Source organism: Mya arenaria, chromosome 2 (assembly GCF_026914265.1).
Source record: "Mya arenaria isolate MELC-2E11 chromosome 2, ASM2691426v1".
In the NCBI taxonomy this organism is placed as follows: Eukaryota; Metazoa; Mollusca; class Bivalvia; order Myida; family Myidae; genus Mya; species Mya arenaria.
In genome coordinates, this window is record NC_069123.1 from 24,374,016 (window position 1) to 24,399,525 (window position 25,510).

Consider the following 25,510-nt stretch of genomic DNA (forward strand, 5'->3'; position numbering starts at 1 on the left):
GTGGAATGGTGAAGTGTGGAATGGTGAAGTGTGGAATGGTGAAATGTGAAATGGTTTAAGTGTGAAATGGCCAAGTGTGGTATGGTGAAGTGTGGTATGGTCAGGTATGAAATGGTGAAGTGTAGAATGGTAAAATATGAAATGGTGAAGTGTGGAATAGTCAAGAATGAAATGCTGAAGTGTGGAATGGTGAAGTATGGAATGGTGAAGTGTAGAATAATGAAGTGTGGGATATGGTGAAATGTGGAATAGTAAAGTGTGAAATGGGGAAGTTTGGAATGGTGAAGTGTAGGATATGGTGAAATGTGAAATGGTAAAGTGTGAAATGGAGAAGTGTGAAATGGTGAGGTGTGAAATGGTGAGTATGAGATGTAGAAGTGTGAAATGGTCAAGTATGATATGGTGAAGATGGAAATGGTGAAGTGTGAAAAGGTGCAGTGTGAAAGTGTGAAAATGGTGAAATGTGGAATGGTGATGTGTAAAATGGTGAAATTTGAAATGATGAAGTGTGAAATGGACAAGTATGAAATCGCAAAGTGAGAAATCGTAGAGTGTGAGATTGTAGAGTGTGAGATTGTAGAGTGTGAGATTGTGGAGTGTGAAATAGTGGTGTTTGAAATCATTGAAAGTTAAATTGTTAAGTGTATGAATGTGTAATTAGTGTAATATCGTGAACTGTAAAATCGTGAAGTTGTAAATCACAAGTTTGAAGTATGAAATCGCAAAGAATGTAATGGTCGTACACTTTACTCAAACTGTTTATAGTGATGATTTCGTTTCGTGTACATACGAATCTATATGCACTTCCTGCTAAAATATTGGACGATAAAAAACCGTCTGAGAGGCCGTTTTTGGACTTCAAACGATATGATTTATCAATCTCTTCTCCTCTACAGCAATTTAAAGGTTTGATGATAACATCATTTTCGCCGCCTATCCCAGATATCTAGGGTCATGAATATAGACGATTTTTAAATGGAAAATAAAGACATGTTTCCTAGTAGGATATACTTAAGATTCATTTCATCTACAGTCGGGATGATGACGTTGGTCTGGGAATTTGAGAACACCGTATCAGACAAAATCGCAACAGACAAAGTTTCTCTAACCGGACATGTAATCAAATGACAAAAAAAATAGTTAAAAAGGCTATTTGATAGATATACTATATTAAAGCTTTATAGTGAGTGGAAAATTGACAAAAAAGGATCTGGATTTCAATGTGAACAAAAGACCCATACAAATGTTTTACCAATTTTGCAGCCAAGGCATGCTTCGTTAACTAAGGTAAAAAGTAAGTTCATAATTTATTAACTTGACATTTAGTTTAACCGTTATATATTTTACATTTATGCAATCGGATTGTGAAGAAAGCTATGATAGCTTATACTAAGTCACTCTTGTTGGCACCGTGTTGTGCGAGAGTGGGGTCTTGTGGGGGAAACCGGGCTACCCGGAGAAAACCCACTTATCCAGCTTGGTGACCACTAACCAAACCCACATGCCCCGGCCGGGACTCGAACCCGGATCGCCTTGGTGAGAAGCGAGTGCGTTAACCATTGCGCTAACCGGACAACTTTACAACCGGACAACTTGGTATTTGCATCAAACATTACATAGAATATAATTATATTTAAAGTATTTAGTTATAAGATAATTATAACAAATTCGATAAAGCAACCGGTCCGTTTGGCCGGGAAGTCACAGTAAAATCAGGCAATATAGAAAGAAATATCGACATTTACATTTGTAAGGTTGACCCTGTAGGTTTATGTTTTAGCAACCAATTTCTTAACGGCTACCTGTTATGACCCTGCAGTTTCTATTTTGGCTTCAGGGCGTACCCTGTAGGTTTCTTTTTGGATACCTGGCATGACCCTGTAGTTTTCCTTTGGCTTCCTAGTAGTTTCTTTTTGGCTGACGGGCGTGAACCTGTATTTTACTTAAGGCTTCCGGGCGTGACCCATTAGTTTTCTTTTTTTGCTACCGTGCATGAAAATGTAGTTTCATTTGAAATTTCGAGAGTGATCATGAAGTTTTTTTGGTTAGCGGCCGTGATCCTTCTGCTTATATAACACTGCAGTTTGGCAATTTCCTAGAATGGTATTAATACAAAGTATTTCGTTTAATTTTGAGAACTGTGATAGCATACACATGTTATGTAATGTCGGAATAGAATATGACGGTATTACTGGGGTATTCAGTTTACCTACAACTACTGAAGACAGTAGTTCCATTAAAGGGACTCGCTTACGTGTTCGGACCACCAATATTATAATTAATTTACTCTATGATATCGAAATTGCAGAAAAAAATACAGTTACAGAATAAAAACATGGATGTAGTTCGAAGCGAACCCAAGCCCTTCCGGGTACAGTCAAGAAAACAATAGAATACTGACACCAAAACCGCCCCCCCCCCCCCCGCAGGGATTAGTACATGAGTCAAAGGATAATATAATCTTTAATCCTTCTGTTGAATTGCGATACTAACGCTATTCAAAATTGTCGAGTCCAAAGACAATATTTGAGCATATATCAACAATTGTTGAAGGGTTCCAGCCGATAGAAAATTCGTTTTAACACTCCTTATGGTTTGCCACACTATATATTGTTATTAAAATAGTGGATTTTACAAAATATGAGCTAGTCCCTTCAACAAAGCAGAAATGTAAACACTTAACCATTTTGTTGAAAGGAACTTATTTAAGTAATTGCTCATGGCATGAATACGATTCCGTTTATAAGAATAATTAAAGGGTATTTTTATTATAGGCAGACGTGTCCACTTTTATTTGATGCTAATTAGACATCCGACGTTTAAAGCCGTTTTATTTTCCGGACTAACTATGCATAAGATGGTAAACACTTTGGAGTAAAACAATTATCTTTGTTTCTTTGGTCTATACCTTAACTGAAAGTAAACATTCGAAACTCTTCGACCATTTTCCATCGAAGACAAACTCGGATGAATATGGACGGTTTACAATGTCCGAAATCTTTTAACTACACTACAAGTAGATCGCATAGTAATTTCAATTTAGCAGCAAAACTTAATGACTTCACTCTTGGGAATTTATTAATTTATACAATAAAACAATTCACTGGCAATTAATTCAAACTAATATATTCAAAATACACTATACAACACTACCATATTTTTTTTATACTTTTAGTTAAAATTTTACGAAGTACTTTTGCGGATGTACCGGCATACACCCGAGTTTTTTTCCGATGAATAATGGCCGAGGGGTTGCGAATAAAAGAATCAGGGTCAAGCTTCAATTAAGATCTATCGTATGGCTTAAGATCGTAACTTTCAAAACGTTAACCCGTTTTTGAGTAAACTGTAAAATTAATTGATTTAAATTAAAGTTAAATTGAAACACTTGTGGGGTAAGTGTTTATAAACCAGAAATGTCTAACTCTACAGCAAACATCACTTGCTTCCGATTTTTGGAGAGTGATAAGAAATTACGAAAAGAAATGACCGATGTTCGGTTTTGAAACTCATTAATAATGAATCAAATGTTGAATCGGAGACTTGCATATCTAAAGAATGGTACAAATTCTTATTTTTGAAAAACATTTTTAGATGAACGTGATAAGCGTAGTAAAATACGCATCAAGCAATTCAAATACATGTTTTGTTTGAATCAATTACCGGGGTAAACAGTTACAAGGATTTGCTGGACATTCGGTGTACAAGGTCGTTTGCATGAAATTTCGTCAAACCATTTAAAAATCGTTGTTCATATAAGGTGTTGTAAGCAATTAAAGTTATAATTTATGCACTTTAAGGAATACTTAGTGAAACAAAATGGTCACGGGAACAACGAAATCTCACGAAAAGCAAGATTTGATACAAAACAATCGTAGTTTTTTAGTGATATTTCGTTGCTTTTTGTGAGATTCTTTGGCTTTTAGGCCACACCAAATTAATAATTTGTTCATCGGATTTCCCTGAATTTTATCGTGAATGACAGTGATTATCCAAAGTTTGAATTTGGTTCGGACAAGTTCGACGGGAATTCGGATGACCGTTACAGTGAAAAGACAGTTTCCAACCTTTCATCTATAACTACTACACCTGTCCAGGTAAAAACTTCAGGTGTGTATTTTAACTTCTTTGTTATTTTGCTGTTAATATAGCAAATATGATGTATTTTTTTGTATTATTTGTTTTCTTCAAAAATAATTATACACTACATTTAATGATTTATGCATGTTTGTTTTTATTTTGCTACAGATCAGAGTATAGTGTTTTTTAATTCATATGCAATGCATGGACAATACTAGAAAAATAAAGTTTGGCCAAGAAACGAGCCCCATCTTTCTTGTGTAAAAATCAAACTGTTTCAGTAATGCATACTACATTATACTACAATGAACATTTATGTATAAATTGCTTATCAAAATTTCAGATTCCTCCAACGCAGCGAATCATGAAATTCCTGTCCCGATGAGGCAACAAGGGCATGCTTGTGGTGGAGGCCTTGGTCGCCGATGAGTCACTGTTTGTGGACAGTAGGATGACGCTAAAAATTAACCTGACTGACGTTTATATGTGCTTCATGCAATGCCATGAGTTTTACCATTTACACAAAAACATCAAACAAGCCGGATTGTGTATATTTTTTAAATATTAGTCCAAAAGGATAAAAAATGGTGCCTGACTGTGTGATTGGAAAAGGGTATTAATCACGCTTTGTGTTGCGAATAAATGTTTGTAGATTTTTTTAGATGTTAATGTGTATATTTAAACTATATATATATATATGAACACATTCAAATGTTAAATATTTATGCTGATTGGTTTTTGTCTATGAAAAAATATTGCATATTCTTGTATTTTCTTGAAATATTTTTTTGCTATTTACTGACACTGACACAATCAGTATTTGCAGTACAAAAGAAGTAAAAGTGTCTTTTGTATTTATGTTTATGTTTTCTATTACTTGTCTAAATTTGAATAAGATATCTAAAAAAAATAAGGAAAGTCTGCAAATTTAAAAAAGATAGGCATTCAATTCTGAGAAAGCCTAAAATCAAACTGGCGCTGGCTGGAATTTTCTGTGACATATTTTTAGCTGAAATGATTTACAATAAAGTGTAGGTTTTTTGTAAATTCTCTTCCAGACCTTAGATGGCTACCAGGGCCAATCATGTAGTCAAAGCAAGAGTGATAGCTGTAGTTTATATTTGACTGCAAATGCCTATATTCATTTTGTGAGTTATTTTTCAAGTCACCTTGTCTAGTCATTTCCATGGCATGAGATATGACAATGTATTTTAATAGAGAATTATTTTTAACCAAGTTTTCCTAAGGAAAAGTGGAAAACCTAGTTAATAGATTTGGACATGCCATGTGCAGACAGGTGGCTGTGACCATTGGCGCTTGTGTCCAGGCTTTAACTTAGCCATGCATAGGGTATTTTGAAAAACCTTTTCAAAAAGGTTTAAAAAACTGGAAAACTGTGGTTTTGAGTTCTCTCATTTATGAAATAGTTTAGAGAAATACATTTGCTTGATCTCAAATAACATTTGTTTGATCTCAAAACTAATAATTGTATAGAATTATCTTTTAGTGTTATCATTATTTCACTGGATGTTATCCTTGTACTGTTTACATTATCATTGTTTAGTTAATAAGTGAATAAAATGTGAGCAAAAGTGAGTTAAATCACTATATATATTTGTTCGCTCTTCGCTCGCTCCTCTTTTTTGCTAAATGCAAAACAAATATTTTTATTATTATTTCGCTCGCTCGCCCCATTATTTTTTGGAAAAAATCCGATGAACAACTTATCAATTTGGTGTGGCCTTAGTAACATTTTGTTGATTTTCGTGTGATTTATTGGCTTTTCGCAAAATTTCGTGAGATTTCGAGACTTTTTGAAACATTTCGTTGCTTTTAGTGAGTTTCCGAGACCTTTTACAACATTTCGTTGGTTTTTGTTAATTCCGAGACCTTTTGCAACATTTTGTGGATTTTCGTGAGATTCCGAGGTTCTTCGCAACATTTCGTTGCGTTTCGTGAGAATCCGAGGTTCTTCGCAACATTTCGTTGCTTTTCGTGAGATTCCGAGACTTTTTACAACATTTTGTTGCTTTTCGTGTGATTCCCAGACTCTTCGCAACAGTTCGTTGCTTTTCGTGAGATTCCGAGGCATTGGTAACATTTCATTTCTTTTCGTGAGATCCCGAGGCTTTTCGCAACATGTCTTCGCTTTTCGTGAGATTCCGAGGCATTTCGCATAGTTAGTTGCATTTTGTTAGATTCCGAGGCTTTTTGTAATAGTTCGTTGCTTTTCGTAAGAGTCTAAGGATCTTTGTAATATTTCTTTGTTTTTGGTGAGTTTTGAACAGTTCGTTGCATTTCTATGCCTTTCGTAACCATGGCATTGACCTTTCGTTTACTGACCGCGAAATCCCATCTATCTTCCAAGTTTAGGGTCCCTGTGCCCGAGCGTTCTTTTGTTATTTATCAGAAATATATTTTCAGCTTAAGGTCATCCCGACCTTAACCTTGCACACACTGACATACAAATCAATTTGGTTTATCTACTGGTCATGGCCAACCTGCCTGCCGAGATTTTGAAGTCCCTAGGCCTTAGCGTTCTTCCGCTAATGCTTTGATATTTAACTCATAATAACTACGACCTTGATCTTTGACCCACTGACCTCAATACGTGAGGTATGTAGGCCAAAGCGTTTACATGTTAATGAACGGGAACCTTGCGGACGGACGGAGAGACGGACCAATTACTATATGCAGTGTCAGATATAATATGTTTACAACACTATTTGCACCCTTTGGGTTTGTGTTAACTGACAATTGAGTATAGTTTTCTTATACATCCTACAATATAAGCGTGAAGTCAGGTTCAAGTACAATATAATCTACTGGAAAATGTCAACTATATAATCAGACACATCTTGTACTTTTTCATTGTGTTTCTGTAATTACTCAATGCGATAAGTCAGGAATACATTGGTTTGGACAGGTTACTAATCACAGAGAACAATAGGAACAATTACTATCCAAAAAATGTATCTGTGCAGGTGGTTGTACTCTTAGTAACGTAATTGCTGAAAATAAACTCTTAATGCGTAAATCTGACGCAACAGTTCTAACAACCTGTTAATAGAAATAAAAGGTTTGTATATATAAAAGGGACACAATAGAATAATGTATTAACATAAAAAACAAACTTTGCATCTATTTAAGGAATGAATTGCGGGGTTGATGTCATTATCGGGGTATGAACGCAATTGGGTTGGTCAATGTGTGTGGAGTCCGAAGGACTCCACGCGTACTTTGACCAACCCCATTGCGTTCATATCCCCGATAATGACATCAACCCCGCAATTCATTCCTTATATTTACACCAATTGTTCATTATTTCATTCAAGAATTGTTAAAAAAATACTTCATTTCATTTAAGAAAACCTTTCAGTAATCCGTTCTTACCCATTCTGTAAATAGAACGACCCGACTTTAACCGGAAACATTTTTTCAAATGACGTCACAATAACGCGGGAAAAGATCAACCACTTGAAATCACTTTAAAACGTAAAATTGAAACACTTCTGGTACCAATATATTTAAAATATAATAAACTCACACTTTTAAAAATGTTGATCTATATTTTACGGAACCTGCAGACACCATACAACCAATAACAAGATCAATAGCTTTCATGTATATTGTTATGCAATGAATTACGATCCGAACATATACGAAGATGTTGCGTTCATCGATTGATGAACGCAATTGCCGAAAGGCAGTTCATTTAAGGAATGGAAGTTGAGGTGTAAATATTAAGTGTAAACCTACATTGTGCTTATTTAAAACTTAATATTATTCTCATTTGTCCTGAAAATGTTTAGTGAAAACTATTGCTGGTAGTCAATTGCCTTCAATATACTAACCAATGGCTCTTGTTTCTTTGCGTGGCCGTGAGAACGCGCCCTCTATAACATCGATTTTGCGATTGATTTTTTCACTATATATATTTCACAGTAATTCGACATCAATTGGAATATTGAATAATGTCCAGAAACTCGAATGCATATATTATGTACAAAACTGCTTTTGCATTCCGGAGATAAAAACATAATTAACTGCACTTTATTCAAGCTCCATTTACTTACAACAAATATTTCAAGGCAATTCGCTATTGAATGAAACAATGCATGAAGTCCAGAAACGCAAAAACATTTTAAATGCTTTTGCATTCTGGAGATACGAATGGATGTGCATATGTTAATCAAAGTGGCATACAAGATGTTTCTCTTGTTTAGAGATATCAAACTATACCTCATAGAGAAAGGTTTGTTTCCAACTGCTTTTCGATGAATATGGTTCCTATTTGTCTGTCTGCTTTTATCGGTTTGACAGTAATGGTAACCATCCGATACTCTATCATGTGCATGTTGCATGTCCTGTTACATTTTATTATTTGAATGCGTGCTATGTTTACACAAATAATACGTTAGAAATATACATAAAAATAAAATAAATAGGCTTTATTTGCCCAGGCAGTTCCAAGACTCATTTAACTTAAAATTGTTACCTACGATAGACGTATCTATCATGAACGTTCGGAAATGTATTTTACATATAATGTATTAGAAAGAACAATTATTTCCCAGGGTACTAGCAGTATATTTAAATAGTATAAGCACCACTGAGGGTCATCTGACAGCCAGTCAGCACCCGAAGGTATATATGGATCAAGGCGACAATGTGAACCATTTTTATAAGCCTTAAATACGTTGGCTATCTGGCTTGACCTTGAACAAACCCTAGAATGATAAACATCATAAAGCCTTAAATAGGTTGGCTTTCTGGCTTGACCTTGAACAAATCCCTAAAATGATAAACATCATAAAGTCTTAAATAGGTTGGCTTTCTGGCTTGACCTTGAACAAATCCCTAGAATGATAAACATCATAAAGCCTTAAATAGGTTAGGCTATCTAGCTTGACCTTGAGCAAATCCCTTAAATGATAAACATCATAAAGCCTTAAATGGGTTTGGCTATCTGGCTTGACCTTGTACAAATCCCTAAAATGATAAACATCATAAAGCCTTAAATAGGTTGGCTATCTGGCTTGACCTTAAACAAATCCCTAGAATGATAACCATCATAAAGCCTTAAATAGGTTGACTATCTGGCTTGACCTTGAACAAATCCCTAGAATGATAAACATCATAAAGCCTTAAATGGGTTTGGCTTACTGGTATGACCTTGAACAAATCCCTAGAATGATAAACATCATAAAGCCTTAAATGGGTTTGGCTATCTGGCTTGACTTTGTACAAATCCCTAGAATAATAAACATCATAAAGCGTTAACTAGGTTTGGCTATCTGGCTTGACCTTGTACAAACCCCTAAAATGGTAAACATGCTGAATATATCTGTTAAGTATGACAACATGGATTGCCTAGTTACCACTCACCAGACAGTTTATAAGGTGGAGGAGAACACTCATAACTCAGAAATGTTTCCGTTATACATATTATAACATTTTTAGTTATGCATCGGAATCCGAGCAGACTCCTAAACATTTATTTGAAAACTCATATGTTTTGATTGATTCTGTTTGCAATTTGGGGTGACCACTTAGAGAAGTTCAAATTTATTACCCTGTTTAAGTAAGTCATAAGTGAGTATAAGATATTTTCATCAGTATATATTAACCAGAAGTGCATACATTTTGAGGGTTTACCAATTATTTATTGTTTTATACTTGTCAAAAACGAAGAAGTCCAAAAAACACAATAGAAACAAATCCAAATATTTAAACTGCTCTTAACATTATTACATATTGTGTTTTATATTAACAGAGAGCAGGGCAATGATATATCAACATCTAGCCAAGGCTATTTCAGTACATTTGCTTGTGGTATATGCTCTAGAACATATTTTCAAAAATGCCATTGGTTCCCCAATACAAGTCTAGACAGTAGATACAACAGGTTAATATTGTCCCTAGGACATAGACTTGCAAGAGAAGCTATAGCTGGCAATACACACATTTAATACGGAAGCCTTGTACTTCATCGTTTCTAACATTTCTTTCGCTTTATCATTCTATCAAGAGCCCCCACAATGTGCCAATGATAAATTCATGGCATAAACTATATATTTGATTGAGAAATTTGTGGTTCTTTACCTTTATAATTGCACTTCAGTTCTTGAGTTAGATTACATTAAAAGTGTAATTCTAGACTATATTTTCGCAAACACGTAATCAGAATGTTGGTCACTGCTGAACGATAAACTCATATGGAACAATAACATAAAATAATTGATATATATTTAAACAAACCATTCTTGGAATACAAGCAGTTGCTGAATATTTAGCTTGGGAAATGGTAAAGTACGTAACGCGATAAGTCATAAAAAGTATGCATTTTTCATGAAAACGGTTTAATGCAACTTGCACATCTTTTGCACCACGGCGCTTCCTTAAACTAGATATCATTATAGAAACACTTCGATATTTGAAACTATTTAGAATTATCTCATGTCCTAAAATATGCAAATTCATATTTGATACGGCAAATTTAGTCTAACTATACACAAAGATGAATAACAGAATTGGATTAAGATAATATAGACGGTTTTTAAGAGGGAAATATAGACATGTTTCCTAGCAGGATACTTACGTTGGTCTAGGAGATCGAGATTACCGTATCAGGCAAAATGACAAACTTTCTCTAACCGGACATGTAATCAAACGGCAGTAAACAGTTTAAAATACTATTTAATATGATAAACTATATTGAAGCTTTATAGTGAGTGGAGGATTGACAAAAAAGGAATGGATTTCAATGTGAAAAAGAGTCATACAAAGCTTTTCAAATTTTGCAGACAAGGTATGTTTCGTTAACTAAGGTAAAAAGTAAGTAAATTAAGTAAATAATTAATTCACTTTACATTGGCATCAAACATTAAATAGAACATGATTATATTTAAAGTCTATGATCATTATAACCAATTCGTTTGGACGATAACTCACAGCTTAATCAGAAAATATGAAAGATATATCGATATTTGTAGCAAAACAACTCCATCAATTCTTACTGCATATTTGCTTATAGTTATTATGATGATTTTCTTTCATCAGAGAAGCGATCACCCTAGACTTATTGTGTCTGTCCTTGTGTGTTTTTAATATTGTTTGAGGCCTATTTTTGGCATTACGAGTGTTTAACTTCGATTTATTACAAAGCAATTTTGATGATGTAAGGGGACTAGGTCAATCGTAGAAATGAAAATGATTAAGGCCCTTGGCCATGATTGCAAATAATCTCGAGTTCAGATGCAAGTGGCAAAACTGCAAATCTTGATTTAATTGCACTTTTCTTTGTAGTTGAGTTTTGGTGATGAAATTTGATGAATTTTATAACTATTCGAAATTGCACAATCATTCACATGTGTTTTTGCTTAAACGAAAGGAATAAAGATGATTTGGGAACTTAAGTTAAGTGCTTTCTGTGTCTAGACGTGAGACTGTGGGCCTTGACCCTAGACTATATTAAAGACCTTCAAAGTCTAACAGCGTTTTCTGAGGATTAATCGTAATATTATTTAGAAAATGGGTTTGTTTCAATTGGTAGATGTATTTTATCTTAAATTTTAATGCATTATTATGTTTAACTAATTTGACTTAAATCGCCAAAAGAAACATAGCATACCAAGTATGAAGTTCCTAGGTGCAAGCGTTCTTTATTTATTGAGCGGAAACGAAGACTGACGTACAGACTGACGGACTAACTGACGGACTGACCATAAAATCAATAGGGGTCATCTACTAGTCATGACCAACTTGCACACCAAGTATGAAGTTCCTGGGTGCAAGCGTCCTTTAGTTACTGAGCGGTAACCGTTTCTTCACCTTAGGGTCACGGCGACCTTGACCTTTGACCTACTGAACTCAAAATCAACAGGTTTCATCTACTAGTCATGAACAACTAGCATACGAAGTATGAAACTCCTGGGTACAGGCGTTCTTTAGTTGTTGAGAAGAAACCATTTCAATCTTAAGGTCACCACCAACATATCGTGTTTTATCTGAAGGTACTTTTAAAGTTGAACTTCGTCCAAACTATGACCTTTTGATCTCAAAATCAATAGGGGTCATCTTCTTGTCATGAACAACTAGCAAACCAAGTATGCAATTCCTGAACTCAAATGATTTTAAGATATTGAGCGGAAACCGTTTTTTTCACCTCAATTTTACCGCGACCTTGACCTTTGACCTACTGATCACAAATCAATAGATGTCATCTACTAGCCATGACCAATCAGCATACCAAGTATAAAGTTCCTGGGTCTAAGCGTTCTATAGTTATTGAGCCGAAACTAAGTGTGACGTGCAGACTGACGGACTGACTGATGGAACGACGGACATGGCAGAAACAATATGTTCCCCATAATTGGGGGAGACATTATACTTGTGCTCGTTTATTAGTCAAACAAAACACGATCACACAGCCATTTTGAACCGAAGGGACTGTGAATTCAGTCAGTTTCAACACTTCAAAGAGTTTTGTTTTTAACCGCGCCATTCTTGCATTTTATTTGTTTGGTTGAAGTGAAAGCAATGCAACGCCAAATCGCTGACGGCGCCAGTCGGTTTATTTGATATTAGTAGTCGATCGCTAGGATATATGAATTAGAATGAACTTGGTGGAATGAGGATGAGTTAAATACGCATATTCTTGTTTGAAATGCATTTCAAAGCAATTTTAAAGCAATTTAATATTAATTGAATCCTTGCGTGGAAACCAGAAACGCATTTACGTGCTTAATGCTTTTGAAGTCTGGAGAAAATTAATGGATATGCATATGCCAATCAAAGCGGCATACAGTTGTTTTTCTAGTTTACGAAACTCTGGGTTAGATATATCAAACTATTAAATTTACCGCAACGGCAGAGGACTCAATTATATGGGTTCATTCCGTCTGTCTTCTTGTGTGGTTCCTATTTCACGGATGTGATGCAAAAGTGATCACGCAATACCTAAAATTCATTCGGAACACCTCGGCCATTTTCTATCGAAAACAACCTCGGATGTATGCCGGTACATCAGTAGACTTAGTTCGTAAAAATTTAAATAATATTATTAATTAATGTGTTTTATCATGTATTGTATATTACTAAGTCTAAATTGATTGTCATTGAAGAGTAATTTTGCACAAATAATTATGATTCCCAAGAGTCAAGTCATTAATATTAACTGCTAAATTGGAATTACTACGCGATCTATTTGCAGTCTGACATTGAAAACTGTCCATATACATCCGAGCTTGTTTTCGAAGGAAAATGGCCGAGGTGTTTCGAAAGTGTTTAAATTAAGATATCATGTCCTGGATACTGTTCAAATTTGGAGTTAAATTGGGAGTCAATTATTGATCATTTCCGAGGTTTTTCGCAACATTTCTTGCTTTTCGTGAGATTCGGAGGCCTTTCGAAACATTTCGTTGCTTTTCATGAGATTTCGAAGCTTTTTGTAGTAAAATTTCTTTGTTTTCGTGAGATTCCAACAGTTGCAATTCGTAGCTTTTCGTCACATGACACCTTTCACTCATTGATCTCAAAATCAATAGGGTCTATCTACTGGTGCAACCTATCTACCAAGATGAGGGCGTTGTTTATTAGATTAAGCGTTGATCGGACATATTGATATATTTTATTGAACAAAAGAATCAATATGCGATATGCTTCCTTTGAATTTAGATATTATATTTTCACAACAATATTTGCATCCTATGGGTTTTTGTAAACTGACAAGTGAGAACAGATTTCTTATGCATCCTAGAATATAAGCGTGATGCTTAAATGCAAGTACAATATAATCCCTCAACGGTGGAAATAAGTATATTATATAATCAGACACACCTTGTATACTATCATTGTGTTTCTGTAATCACTCAATGCGATTAATTAGGAAAACATTGGTTTGGACAGGTTACTACTCACAGTGAACAATAGGAACAATTTATATCAAAAAATAATGTTCTGTGCAGGTGGTTGTACTCATAGTTGCGCGTACAACTGAAATAACAGTTCTAGCATACTAGAAATAATAAAAGATGTTTATGCATTAAATGGCCACAATAGTAAACTTTGCACCTATCAAGTGTAAACCTAGTTTGTGCCTATTTTAAATTGAATACTATCTTGATTTGTACAGTTGTTTTATTAACTATTGCTGGTAGTCAATTGCTTTCAAGATAATAAGCTATGACTCTTGTCCTCTTAGCGAGGCTGTGAGAACGCTTCCTTTATAACATCGTTATTGCGAGTAGTAGCTGCACTTCATTAAAACCCTATTTGCTAATATACATATTTCAAGGTATTTGATATTAATTGGAATATTGAATAATGTCCAGAGACGGGTATGCATATGTAAAAAATGCTTTTGCATTCCGGAGATAAAAACATAATTAACTGCATTTTATTCAAGCCCAATTTGCTTACAACAAATATTTCAAGGCAATTTGATTTTAACAGAAACAATGTACGAATTCCAGAAACACAATAACAATTTAAATACGCTTGCATTCTGGAGATACGAATGTATGTGCAAATGGTAATCAAAGTAGCATACAATGTTGTTTTCTTGTTTAGAGTTATCAAACCTCATAGCGAAACGTTTGTTTCCAACTTAACATATTAGTTTTTGTTTAATATGGTTCCTATTTGTCTGTCTGCTTTTATCTTTTTGACAGTAATGGTAACCATCCGATACTCAATCATGTGCGTTTTGCATGTTTTGTTACCCATTTTTATTTGAAAGGGTGCTATGTTTACAGAAGTAATACGTTAGAAATATACATACACAACAAAAGAAATAAGCTTTATTGGTCCACGCACAACCATTTCCAGTTGTACTCACAGTATATTTAAATAGTATTACACACCACTGAGGGTAATATTACAGCCAGTGTTAGCCTCCGAAGGTATATATGGATCAAGGCGATAGTCGATAAAATGAGAATCATTTCATTATATGGATGCCTCCAACACGTTTTGCTATCTGGTTTGACATTGTACAAATCCGTAGAATGATAAACATACTTTAGCCTTAAATAGGTTTGGCTATCTGGCGTGACCTTGTACAAATCCCTAGGATTGGCAAACATACCAAAGCCTTAAATAGGTTTGGCAATGGCTTGACCTTGTACAAATCTGTAGAATGATAAACATATTAAATCCTTAAAAAGGTTTGGCTAACTGGCTTGTCAGGGATTGCCTAGTTTTCACTCACCAGACAGTTAATAAGGTAGAGGAGAGCATTACTAACTCATAAATGTTTCCGTTATCATTTTAACATATTATAACATTTTAAGTTATGCATCGGAATTCAAGCAGACATCTGAACATTTATTTGAAAAAAACCCACGTATGTTTTGATTGGTTCTTTTTGCTATTTGGGAGCCGAGGAAAGGCAGCTCAAATTACCCTGTTTAAGTAAGTCATACGTGAGTATGAGATATTTGCAACAGTATATATTTACCAGAAGTATATACACTTTGATGGTTAACCAACTATTTATTGTTTTATACTTGTCAAAAACGAAGAAGTCCAAAACAAGATACAACATATCCAAATATTTAAACAGTTTCTAACATTAGCTTTATATATTAGTATGACTGCATGTTAATATGCACTTACCCTTCAGACCTGGCATTAGCGTTCAATGGCGTGCTTTCCATGTATACGTATTGTGTTTTATATCAACTATGAAACGCGCCATTAAAAACTGTTGTACATCATTTATAATAAATTGATATGTACTGAAGATAAATTATAAATGACGTTGGATATACCACGACTCTTTAATTGTTTACATTCTCAAGTAAGAGAGCAGGGCAAATTCCCTAAGACCAAGACATAGCTAAGACTTTATTAGTAAATTTGCTTGAGGTATATGGTTATAAACTAAAATATATTTTCACCAATGCCATTCGTTCCCCAATACAAGTCTAGACAGTAGATACAAGAGGCTAATATTGTCCCTAGGACATATACTTGCAAGAGAAGCTATAGCTAGTGATATAGTTACTTCATACGGTGGCCCTGTACTTCATCGATTCAAACATTTATTTTGCTTTATTATTCTATAGAGTCCCGATAGAGTGCCAATGCTAAATATATGGAACAAACTATAAATAATTCCAGACTTTATATTCGCAAACACGTTATCAGAATGTTTGTCACTGCTGAACAATAAAATCATATGGAACAATAATACAATTGATATATATATATATATATATATATATATTGAAACAATTCAAACTTGGAATACAAGCAGTTGCTGAATATTAAGCTTGGGGAATGGTAAAGTACATCTTGCGATAGGTCATAAAAAGTATGCCTTTTCATGAAAACGGTTTAATGCAACTTGGTAATGCACATCTTTTGCATCAGTCACGGCGCTTCTTTAAAATAGATATTATAGAAACACTCGATATTTGAGACTACCTAGAATTATTTCATGTCGTAAAATATGCAAATTCATATTTGATGCAGAAAATTTAGCCTAACCATAAACAAAGATGAATAACAGTTTTGGATTTCTATCAAAAGATAGGCATATCTCAAAAGTTATTCCACAAAACAGTGAGCAGTATTGCACTTAACCATTTGACTTGCGCCTAGACATAACTTATCAGTTACAGTCAATTTAGGGTGATTACTTATCATACTTATTGTAGGTTTCGTACATCTGGGCTTGTCTCTCTAGATTCCATTTAACTAAGTTAAATGGAAATTTAAATCGAAGCTCTCTTGAGGCAAGTGTTTTCAGACACAATGTCGAATTTAACACCAAGGCCACTTGCTTTAGGTAAAGAACAAAAAATGCATTTAGTCGCTTTTCAGTAGTAAATAACATAAAACACAGTGTGGAAGCACACTATGTTGTGTGTATCAATCGACGAGCCAATGGCATAAGATACTAACTTCACGTTTTTCGATTTCAGTTTAAGGAACTTTGGTAAACATTTGTTTTACATGATGATTAATTTCATATCCCTGCTTGTTACAAACTGTACACTATACACTTTCCATAATCTACCACTATTGGAATTTGTTGCAGAATAGATCACTTGCAATCTTTAAACGCATACGAAAACGACACTTTATTATACGAATAGCTTAGTTGTGTAATTTGTTGCAAACCTGCTAACTATGAGTTTATGATTATAATAGTACAATATAATGAGTAAGTATAACGTTCCTTTTGAATAAAACGTTTCTCTTTGACAAAGACTTGGCACCGCCTATCGAAAATGTGCCGAACTACAAGCAGAGAGGTAATTTATCGAAATGCAAACAATAAAACTATGTAATACCTTCTACTTACTGTTGTTTTAACAATATAGTTATGAGGTTTTACAGTTATAGCTAATGCATGGAATTACTTAATTATAATAAAAAATGTTATTTGGATGAAATGCTTAACATGTGAGTCATAACACACTTAACTTAATACGTATGATATATTTCACTAAAACTAAAGCTATAGTCAAATGGTAACATTCCATTTATTGTATTATAGATATTTTGGATATATGGAGTATGTTTCAAACCAAATAAGTATATAACTATCAACTACTTTGTTTCAAAATATTTAAGTAAAAAGTTAGCATAAATTATTTAAGGCGATGTAATGCCATTGAATCACTGAAATAAAAAGATAAACAGTTGCTAAACATTTTTTTTTATCTTGACAATATTACTGAGATTTTTCAATTTACTATTTTCATATTATTTTATGGCTGCAATAATACGGTACTTAATTTGGGAAGCTTTATACAACAGGCATTCAGAAACACCATATTAGTGTGAGCTCTTTGCTACTTGATCTTGTTTTCCATGTTGCAATTTGAAAACAAAAAGATGCCTTTGTCCAAGGCCAAAACGCAAATCCACGTGAACAGAATGAAAAACGAACAAAACATATCGGTTTCATTTGACTGTTAAACAAACATACTATTCTGACTATATGAGGTTGTTTTGTCCGTGTTGTTTCCAATTAAACTGTCTCAAATAGAACATTTTGAATCAGTCTGGAGTGCAGAATATTAACGGAAACATAAACAAGAAGTTAAGTAATATCTGTATTGCCAATGATCTGATGTACTGATCAGTTCTAATCGTCTCACATATACAGGGTTAGGACATAGTTCGACTTTGGATATAAACTCCAAATTGTCTAACGAAATACTGGTCCCTTTTCAACTACGACTATGCCAAAAAGTCCAAACAATATCTGATGAAAGGGCTGAAGGATTTAAATGAATTTTCATACACATGTTGAACACATTTAAAGATAGGTCAAGTACTACTTTGATTCCAAACTATCGATCTTTTTGTGTGGCGATTGACCCTGTGTTTCTGAATCTTGAATACAGATGGATGATCAAATTTATCATATTATATCGTTAAATATTATTTTTTTGCAAAGTTGAAAAAACATCGACAAATATGAAGTGATATTCATCCTCTTTTTACCAACAATGCATTCCTCTTTGTTATGTACCACCTTGCTTTCAGAAAATTAATGTTGTTCACTTTGTGCGACGAAAAAATGCAGTAAAAATTATCTAGACCTTTTGTTTCGCAAAACAAAGTTACACATGTTTTAAAATCGATATGTATAATTATCTTATGTAAGAATGAATCAAATTTGACACGATACAAAAGTCAATACATATCTTTAGCCATTATAGCAAACGAAAATGCATTGCCAATCCAAGTAGCAGAAGCTTTCTACACCTATTACCACATATATTGAACATACACATGCGATAGAGTTTGTGCATGTGAGTGCGTGTGTGTGAATTTGTATGTTTTGTTGAACAAATTAAAAACAAATAATTGAAATTTAAATTCAAATCAGTAACGGGGATTTTTTTGCTCATTTTACGGAATAACTTATTGTTTTACCCAAGACGACTCATATTAACAATAGCCTAAAAAACAATGCAGAGAAATCTTCGCAACAAGGTTTTTGAAGATGTTTTTTTTTCAATTGATGACATGGGGAAATATTTCCTTAGATTTGATCTAGTGACCTAGTGCTTGACCTGAGGTGACCCATATTTTACAAATGGTCAAGAAAACTTGTAGACAAGAATTCTGAAAAAGAGATGACCCATATTGACAAATTTAAAGATAATTATTTACACCTAGGTCTGTTTTAACAATTAAATTGTCAATGAAGTAAATAATTATCTGCATTAAATAAAAATCTGATATGCTTTCCATACATATTGCAAGGTAATTCGATATTAATTATAATATCGCATGATGTCCGAAAATGCAGATACCTATTTAAAACCCTCGCAATCTAGAGATGAAAACATACCTATTTTGCTTAAAATAAAAATTTCAATGCACTTTGCTATTAACTGAAACAATGATGATGTCCAGAAACGCAATATAATATTCAATGCTCTTGCATTCTGAAGAAAAACGAATGTATGTGCATATGTTTATCAAAATGGCATACAATGGTTTTCTGTTGTTTCGAGATATCAAACTTCTAACTATACCTCTTAGAGAAACGTTTGTTTCCAACTGTTTTACGTTTAAATGTTTGTATTTGTCTGTCTGCTTTTATCGTTTTGACAGTAATGGTAACCATTCGATACTCTTTCATGTGCGTGTTGCATGTCTTGTTACCCTTTATTATTTGAATGGGTGATTTGTCTACAGAAATAATACGTAAGTAATGAAACCAAACATACAAGAAATAAGAAAACTTTTGGTTTAGGTCATTTCAAAACTCATTTAAGTTAAAATAAATGACGAACATACTACCTTCGAAAGACGTAGCTATTCTGTAGGTGCAGTAAATTAGTTTACCTATTATTAATTAGCAGGACTACCATTTCCAACTATACTAACAGTTTATTACGAATGATGTCTTTTATGACACCAGAAATCAAAATTCTATATCAATGGCTCGATAAAATGACAATCATGTTTATACATTAAATACCTTAAACACGTTTGGCTAACTGGCTTGACCTTGTACAAATCCCTAAAATGGTAAAAATACTAAATATATCTGTTCAGAATGACAACAGGGATTGCCTTGTTACCATTCACCAGACAGTTAACATAGTGGCGGAGAGCGTTCATAGATACAAATATCTCATTATCATTAAGCAGGGTAATACATTGGAGCTTCATTTCGTCGGCACCTAAATTGCCAAAATAGGCAATCAAAACATATTTTGTTGTTATTCTTTAAATAATAAGTTAAGATGCTTGGATTCCGACACATAGCTAGAAATGATATAACATGTATAAATGATATTGGAAACAGTTTTGAGATTAATTAGACGTACAAACACTTTGATTATTTACCTTTTATTTATTGTTTTATATTGCAATACAATGAAGAACTTCGAAATATTACAATTTATACAAATCCAAATCTTGAAACATCTCCCAACATTAGCTTCATATATAAGTATGACTGCATGTTTAAATGCACGTATCAGACAAGAATTGACATAAGCTTTCAATGACGTGCTTTTTTGTGTATACACATTGTGTTGAATATCCACTACGAAACGAGGCATTGAACAATCTATTGCCAATGCTATTTCACTTTTTTTTGCCTGAATTATATGGTAATGAACTCGGACAGCTTTTCACAAATGCCATGCGTTTCCAACTACAAGTCTAGACAGTAGATACCAGAGGCCAACATTGTCCCTAGGCCATAGACTTGGTAAATAAGCTATCGCTGGTGATATATTAACTTGATAATGAAGCCCTTTATCTATTCGAAAATTTAGTTTGCATTATCATTCTATAAAGAGTTCCAATAGAGTGCCAATGCTAAGTTCAGGTCACAAACTATAAACTTGTTTGTGGAACTCATGCTATCTTACCAAATCCTTCTAGCCTTTAGATTGGAATGACACTGAAGTTATTGAACGAATATAAAATTATTAGTAATACCAGCATATAATTTATATTCGCAATCAAGTGACAAATGTTTGTCACTGCTGAACAATAATCATAATTTATAAAACAGTTTCATAATACACTTGCATACTTACATAACTAAGCTTTCAGTCCTTTGATTTAATGAGAACTTTTGACATGTGACGTCATTTTCTTTATATGTTTACATAGGTTATTATTTGGAAGAAAAGATTAGCTAATGTATGTCGCTTTTATCTTTATTTGTTCCCAGTTTTAGTACAATGATCTTTTTTTATGAAACTCTATGATCACATAGTTTTAAACCTTTCATTTCTTAAGACAGACTGTGTGTGATGCTCATAGTTATAAATAATGACTGCATCGTATCTTTGAAAAGATTTTGCATTAGGTACTCTGAATTGAATTCCTTCGTCTGCAGAGAGAGTTGGGATCTCTAATCATTGAACTATACTTGGGGTTTACATATAAGTTTATTGTTTTTTTGCTTTATTATTAAGTTTCCTCAAGTTAATGCATACTTAAAACCCCCAGTAAATTGACATTTACTGACCTATCCAAGGCGGTATTTAACAATCCTTGATAAACACCCCTAGTTTGTTGTATATAGTATATATAGAGTTGTTTGTGGAGTTTTATGTTATTGTTCCATGTTTCTGGTTTGTGATTTTTTTTTGTGTTCTATTATTATCTTTGGCTTTTGCCGTGTGCAATTAAATGGAGTTTATGTTTTCTCAAGTTAATGCATACTTTATCAAATTTACCGTTAATTTTTTACTTTATTCGGGATTGTTGGGATAAGAGTGAGGCTGTACACACAAACTGGTTTAAACCCCCAGTAAATTTACATTTTACTGACCGTTCCAAGGCGGTACCTAACGATCCTTGATAACCATACCTAATTGTTTTATATATAAAATATGCACTGTGCTGCGTGTGGAGATTTGTGCTGTTGTTCAATGTCTTGTATGTGATTTTTTGTATTTGTGTTCTATGTCTTTGGCGTCTACCCGGTGCCATTAAACGGGATTTATGTTTAATCTTTTGGCTATTGAGCTTGTTTCTGATGTTTTCATATTAAGTATTTATGAAAACAATTTAAAGCATCTTGGTAATGCACATCTTGTGCATTATGGCGCTTCCTTAAACTATATTTTAGAAACACTCAGACTATTTGAGACTTTGAATGATCTCATGTCATAAACTATGCAAACTCATATTAATTCTGTACTCTCTAAAAGCATACATGGCCTTCACATGATATTAAGTTCAATAGGTTGTGTTTGTCTGGAACATGTCAATTCGGTTTACAGCTTTTATTAAATGAATATCCGCTCCCCAGAACTGTTACGTAAAACTGAAGTCGTGGTCTTAGTGGAGATGGAAATTCTCGTAGAAAAGGGTAAACACATTTTTTCATTATAGCCGTGTTTACCTTTCAATACTTTACATAAATGTAGACCATTTACTTGTTAGCTAAATGTCGAAAGAAAAGAATGTATAAATCTAACAGGCTGAAATAATGAATACATTGAATATATAAGTGACAAAGATGGCAATTCTCTATTCTACGATAACGCAGATGTTTCAGTGTTATACAAAACGGAAGTCGTTTTCGGAAATAATTGTTTGAGTGAAAGTTGCTTTGATCCGTAACTGTATGCCGAGCCTGCAATGGCTCTACTTTAAGACTAGCTACTCTTGATCTACTGTGCTTGTCGGAATAGTGCCATTTCATTTGCTTGGCAATTTTTAGAAAGTAACTTTTAAGAAATTTGACAAGAATTACATTTTTGATAAAGAAAACTTATAAAATAAAGTCTAACCAAACACAGATATGAAAACAGTTTTTGAATTTTATCAAAACATACCCAATCGATTAAATACAGGCGTTACCCCAATACGCATATCTTAAGTTATTTTGTTACAAACAATGCACATAAACCCACTTAACCAATAGACTACTGCCTTGCCATTACTAATCATTCACAATGTCAAGTAAGGGCCATTTATTATCATACTAATTGTAGGTTTCGTGCATCTGGTCTTGTCACTCTGGATTCCATGGAAATCTAAGTTGAAACTCTCGTTGGAAGTGTTTTCAGACACAATGATGAATTAAAAACCAACACCACTTGCTCTGAATTAAGAACAAACGCTGCATTAAGTCGTTTCAGCAGTGAAGTAATAACATTAAACACAGTTAGGGTAGCATAATTATTTTTATGATCAATCAACGAGCCTATGGCAAAAGGAAATGTAACGTTCCGCTGTCGGCGGAAGTGCGCTCGTTATATAGTTGATTATATGCAAATTGGCATATCCAGCTCTGCGTGTGGATGGAGAATGTATTATATATAAAGACCAGTCGACCACTTCAGGGTTGAGCATGTTTTTCTCTGAAGAGATATGTCGGCCTTGTTGGTCTCGCATGCTACAAATGGTGTCAGCGGTGGGATAAAGACAACTGCTGGGCCGGAGTTGCCATGCCCACGAGTTTCCCAGTCCAAGACTCGGGTCGAGTCTTTTCGGCATGGAAAGTAAGGTAACGTTCCGCTGTTGGCGGAAGTGCGTTCGTAGTACGTTGATGTACTTGATTTTATGCATATTGGCATATCAAGTTCTCCGTGTGGATGGATAGTTTACTGTATATAAAAACCAGTCGACCCCTTCAGGATTGAGCATGCTTTACTCTGAAGGGATCTGTTGGACTTGTTGGTCTCGCACTCTACCGAACTAACTTCACACAAATACCTATACGTTATGATTCATCTTTCACCCCTGCTTCTAACAGAGCATCAAAAACAATACACTCTACCCGTTTCCATTATTGGAATTTGTTACAGAATGGCTGGGTTGCATTCTTTAAACGTATTGGATTCCATACGAAATCCGCACTTTATTATAAGACTACTTTAGTCGTATTCTTTCTAGCAAAACAATTGAGTTTATGAATTTAATAGTAGAAGATAATGAGTTAATATAACATACCCTTTGATTTAAACGTTTCTCTTTGACAGTGACTTGGCACTGCATATCAAAAATGTGCGTAACTACCAGCAGAGAAGTAATTTATCGAAATGCAAACAAAAATTAAACTATGAAACACATGGTACAAATTGCTGTTTTAACAATATAGTTTTGAGTGTTCTAGTAATTTCGTTTTCCTATGATCATTTATTGCTAATAAATGTTATAACAAAATCATCATAAAAACTTATTTTTTTTTTTATACACTAAGCTTAATACGTGTTGTGATCTACTTTACTTTAAACTAAAGCTATAGTCTAATGGTAACATTTCATTTATTGTATTACATATCATTTTGTATTTATTGAGAGTGTTTAACCCTAATTCTCATTTAGCAATTAATTACTTTGGGTAAAAAAATAAAATGATGAGTTATCTATTATTTTAAAAGGATTTGTGATAAAAAAAGTTATACTTAAATACTGAATAAAATCAACAGTTGCTAAAATTTATTGTAATTTAAACAATTCATTGAGATTTTTAACGATGTTCATATTATATTATGATTGCAACAATATGGTACTTAATTCGACAAGCTCTACACGACTGGCATACAGAAAAAAACATGCTCTTTTCTATTTGATATTGTATCCCGTGTTGCAAGTTAAAAACAAAAAAAGAGCCTTTGTCCAAAGCCAAAACGCAAATACACGTGAACACAATTTAAATCGAACAAATCGAATCCGTTTCTTTTTACTGCAAACCAAACGTACCATTCTGATTATGCGGTTTTTATTTGTCCTGATAGTTTGCCAATCGCTCAGACGACAATACTGGTAGACTGCTGTTAATTTGTCCTTGCCTCTGGTAAAAAGCAAATGAATGACAGTTATACTGCCATAGGAAGCACATTTCAGTCTGGATTTTGGAATGTTAGTGAAAACATAAACATGTGGTTAAGAATATCTTTATTTGATAAAACATTGTTATGGACAGATCAGTGCTAATCGCTTCAAATATACAGGAATTGGCCATAGTTCGACTTTGGTTACGAACTACCAATATTCTAACGGAATTAACGGTCCCTCTTCTACTGTAAATATTATATATAATTTCATTAAGACCCAATCTTACTTTCTTTACATAGTTCAAGCTAATTTTTTTTTATTTGAAATATTGAATGATGTCCGGAAACGCAAATGCATATTCAAAACTCTTGTTATATGGATATACAAACATCCCTATCTGCATTTTATTCAGGCCTCAATGGGTTAGTATTTGAAAGCAATTTTGGAATTAAATGAAACAATGATGATGTCCAGAGACGCAATAACATATTAAATGCTTTTGCGATAGCGAAGTTAAATGGAGAGACGTGCTTATGTTAATCAAAGTGGTAAACAATATAATCTCTTTTCAGATAAATAATTTTATTCAAAATACCTCTTAGAGAAACGATATATTTTATAAAAAAGGGTTAATGGACGAACATACTAACTTCAAAAGACTCAACGATGCTGTACGTTCGGTAATTTATTTTACA

General features: G+C 33.7%; 1 protein-coding gene across 1 annotated transcript in view; it reads left to right on the top strand.

Annotated features, from left to right (window-relative positions):
- Positions 1-384: 384 nt before the first annotated feature.
- The window catches only part of LOC128213891 (DNA-dependent protein kinase catalytic subunit-like), an 81,435-nt gene continuing 56,309 nt past the window's right edge, over positions 385-25,510 (top strand). The window contains exon 1 of the mRNA XM_052919991.1: positions 385-536. Coding sequence (XP_052775951.1) covers positions 385-536 — 152 coding nt within the window. The remainder of the gene's footprint in view (positions 537-25,510) is intronic.